Raw genomic sequence first — 4,547 nt, 5'->3', positions numbered from 1 at the left:
ACTAAAACATACAGTTAACTTTAACTTTTTCACACTAATATTACCAACTATTCGCACTTCCAAGAAAAACAATATATATATATATATATATATATATATATATATATATATATATATATATATATATATATATATATATTATATATATATATATTAAAAATGCAGTATATAAATAAATAAATAAATAAATATATATATATATATATATATATATATATATATATATATATATATATATATATACATATATATATATATATATATATATATATATATATATATATATATATATATATATAAATAACATGGCTAACTTGCAGAAAATTCATATAGGCCTAAATGATAAAAACGTATTTCATACATATAATTTCAGTAAGTTATATTAATAATGTTAATAAATGATACCTGTTGTTACTGATTAAAAACGTGTTGTTAAATTATTCGGCTTTGCAATAATCTAAATGTAATTTTGGTTTGTATTTCAGCTGATCACATGTTTACCTTGATTATTCCTGTTAAGTTATGTGACATCTGCTTAGAATATTCCTGGCTCAGTGTGTCACGTTTCTCAGTGATCAGTGCAGATGCGTGTGGTTTCATTGTTTTATAGGCGTAGAATCAGCATTAAAGCCTGTAGGGTCCAACACGTCATGAAGGATCATGTTTTGAATTATTTGGTGTTGTGAAACTGGGCTGACCTTTGGTGCTCATTGCCTTTGAGTGCTTGTGTTTGCGTCACACACATTAACATAGATGGGGAAAAAGTGGGAATCAAACATAAATTAATCATTTAAAAATATCCCCTAATATATCTTTTTATTTACTCTTTTCATCTACACCTTCAAATGTCACCAGCAGGTGGTGAAAAAAACAAGGGGAAAGTAAATTAATGCAGATCAATCTGTTTTTGTTTCCTGAATCCCCTTCATTTAACCCATCCAAGGTAGTACACACACACACACACACACACACACACACACACACACACACACACACACACACACACACACACACACACACACACACACACACACACACACACACACACACACACACACACACACACACACACACACACACACACACACACACACACACACACACACACACACACACACACACACAACCTTCAGGTTACAAGTCCAATTCTCTAACCTTTAGGCCAGGGGTTCCCAACCTTTTTTTGTCTGAGACCCCCTTTTCCCCAAGAAAATATTTTAGGGCCCCCCTTCACATTTAATGATATTATCGCTCTTGTAAGCTTGCAGCAAGGATGACAAAATATGTTGTTTTCAAACAACGGTATGTTTACTATAACCAGATATGTTTATGCACAAATAATAGCCTATAATATTGAAAATACAATAACAAAAACATCAGTAGGCCCTTTGTAATTTAAAAACGTAAGCCTAGGAGTAGCCAATAAATTGGCCCTATAACCCTATTTGAAATGCAATAACAAAAATATTCACACTGGTGTGTAGGTAAAAAAAAAAGAAAAGAATATACTACTAAATGACTGCTGTCTGGGACCTCAATACTTGCATGTTATTTGTGAGGCTTTATCAATGTGAGGCTTTATTTTTGACGCTTTTGGCGCTATAGCGAGCGATAATAAACTTGCGTTTATTAACAGAAAAATGCGTCTTTCGGAAGAGCATTGTAGCTGGAACTACTTCTCTCTGTGTACGTCTATGACGAGTCACACAGGTACTGGGCTACTCCGCAGCGGCAGCGATATTTAATGCTCATTCCTCAAAACTTTTCAAAATATGACGCGACCCCCCACAGAGTTCGCTGAGGCCCCCTTGTGGGCCGCGACCCCCCTGTTGGGAACCGATGCTTTAGGCCACAACTGCCCTATAACACACAAAGAGGTCAGTCACATAGAATTATGAGGAAAGGTCAAAAAAGATAAAAAAAAGATCTGAGATTAAAGCATCTGATAATTAGTTTAACTTTTATACTTTTTACAAATGTTTTTTTCTTTCTTTATACAATTATTGCAGTTTGATTATGCTCTGATTATGATGGATTAGTAAATAAGCTTCATACTTTTTTAGACTAATCATTTTACATTTAATTGTACATTACAAAGGCCAGGGTTTCCCAAACTAGGATTCCCAGCTAATCCTTGGCAGTGATTCATTGACCTCAGGAAAAAGATTTTCACTGTCCCCATCTGGCCATCCCCTTAAAAAGTTACAGGACAATCATGACAACAAGAACACAAAGTTTATTAGTTAATCCGTTTAACTGTCATTAATTTAATGCACAGACAAGTTAGGCTTTTTAACAGCTCTTTTCATTGTGACACACGTTTCCATACTAAATGCTTAGCTGCATGGGTACAACATATTATGGCACTTCTGCACTCAAAAAATAATTTAAGCCTAAATTTAAGATTTATGGATTTGAATTGCATATTACATATCAATTAATTTGGATAAGACAGATTTAACATAAACAAACTTAATGAAATGCATATTTGTCATACATACATTATGTACTAATAAACTGGCTGTGTTTTAACCAGGTTTTTATACAGATATTTATCATTTTGTTTAAATCTCAAACATTTTAACTAATTGAAAATTGCTTTTGAAAATACAATTGTTTAAATCAAATAGATGCAAATAGTTTTTTTTTTTAAGTATAGAAATCTTACCTGTTTCTTTTATGCATGACACATTAAGTTTATTATTTGCTTTGTTAAAAACGGTGTAGTCCAAATGGATGAAAATTTTAAATGCAATTCAAATGCATAAACCTAAAATTTAGGCCCAAATATTTTGTGTAAAAACAAACGGATAGTTTTATCAGATATCTTTCGGTTAACAGGTCTGTTATACATCCAAAGGGAGCTAGTTTTATTAATGCTTCCATTCAGAGCATATATTTTGAGTTGTTTTTTCTTGCATCGTCACCACCAGATTTCACTGGAATACATCACAATACACAATTAAGATGAACATAAAAAACAATTACAAATCACAAGAATTTATTCCGTTGCTTCTGATAAATCATTGTATGTTTTTTCCATTAAAACTCCACAGAACGTAACAATATTTTACAGCCTGATCACATTAATTATGGACGTTTCTCTCATGGCCCTTTGCCTGCTCAACCACCTGCTCACTATGGTTCTGATCTCCTGCGTACGTAAACAGTAAATGAAGGGGTTTATCAGTGGTGGAATGAGGCTGTAGAGCAGTATGAGAACTATCCTGAAATCTTTGCTGATTTGGATTTGCAGGAAACTGGCTATATACACAGCGCAGCGAGGCAAGTAAAACAGGGCGGTGATGCACAGCTGCGTGCTGCAGGTGGCAAAACTTTTCCAGCGACTCTGAGAGCTCGACAGCCTCATGACAGATGTTATGATATGACAGTAAGAGTAAATGATGAAGGCTAGAGGAAGGAGAAGCACGAGTAGGGCCACACACAGGGCCACCAAAATCTGCTTGCTGTTTTCAGCACAGGCCAGGTTGGTAATAGAGTTGTGGTCACAGTAGCATTGAATGATCAGTTTAGGCCCACAGTAAGGAAGCTGTTGAGTGTGTAGGGTGGCTATTGTGGGAGCGATCAAAGCAGTTACCCAAGCCGTTACGTTTATGATGTACGTGATGCGATTAGTCATAATAACCTGGTATCTCAGAGAATAACAGATAGCCACATAGCGATCAAGGGCCATGATCATCATTATCAGTGAGTTTAATGTTCCAAAATAGTGGATTAGTTCCATTTGGAAGAAGCAAGCATGGAAAGGGGATGCTCCCGCATCAAACAAGTACCTGGATATGATCTTAGGTAAGGCAACAGTGGAGAAACACGTATCAGATATTGCCAAGCTTGCAAGGATAATGTACATAGGCTTCCTGAGGCTCTGCGAAGTGAAAAACAGCACCAGGAAAACAGTGTTCCCGGCCACTGTGGTCGTGTAGACGATCAAGAAAATAGCAGCGACCAGGCCATAGTAGTCTGGATGGAGTCCAGGGAAGCCCACGATGATAAACTCAGTGATTGTTGTCCAGTTGTTCTGTAGCATTTTGCAAAATCTGCAGAGATTGTTGGACAAAAGTGATTAATATTGCATAATAGTATAATCTGAATGAAATATATATATATATATATATATATATATATATATATATATAAAAATTAAACATTTGTTAAAATGCTTATGCTTATGAAATGTTTATTTCTGATTAAAAAAATATAGGCTATATATATATTTACAATATTTTCTAAAAACAGGGAGACCTTTAAAAAAGACATATCGAAAATAAATAAATGATAAAAAATAAAAAAAAGTATTAAGGTTGAATGTTTATGGCATGATTATGGCAATAAATTCATTATCAGTAAACAGCATCAGACATTAAGTGAATTTGCACCTGGTATATTGACTCTTTGCCCTAAATGATGACAAAAACATTATCGTGTATCACTTATATACTGTAGTGTTCACTGTTATGTACAGTGTCGTTGGGAATCAGTTCAGTCATGCACTTTTTTTTTCTTTTAGATGATGACAGGGTCAGGGT

General features: G+C 34.4%; 1 protein-coding gene across 1 annotated transcript; it reads right to left on the bottom strand.

Moving 5' to 3' along the window:
• Positions 1 to 3,070: 3,070 nt before the first annotated feature.
• LOC309488857 (olfactory receptor 1E16-like) lies at positions 3,071 to 4,048 on the bottom strand (the record flags this gene model as incomplete). Its single annotated transcript, XM_082157273.1, has 1 exon — positions 3,071 to 4,048. One exon carries the CDS (start codon positions 4,046 to 4,048, stop codon positions 3,071 to 3,073), a length of 978 nt encoding a protein of 325 aa, XP_082013399.1.
• Between the last annotated feature and the right edge of the window lie 499 nt (positions 4,049 to 4,547).

Source organism: Leuciscus leuciscus (genome assembly GCF_965113295.1).
Source record: "Leuciscus leuciscus genome assembly, chromosome: 24".
NCBI lineage: Eukaryota > Metazoa > Chordata > Actinopteri > Cypriniformes > Leuciscidae > Leuciscus > Leuciscus leuciscus.
Note: the sequence above shows the minus strand (reverse complement) of the source record. Positions and strands in the feature narration are given on the sequence as shown.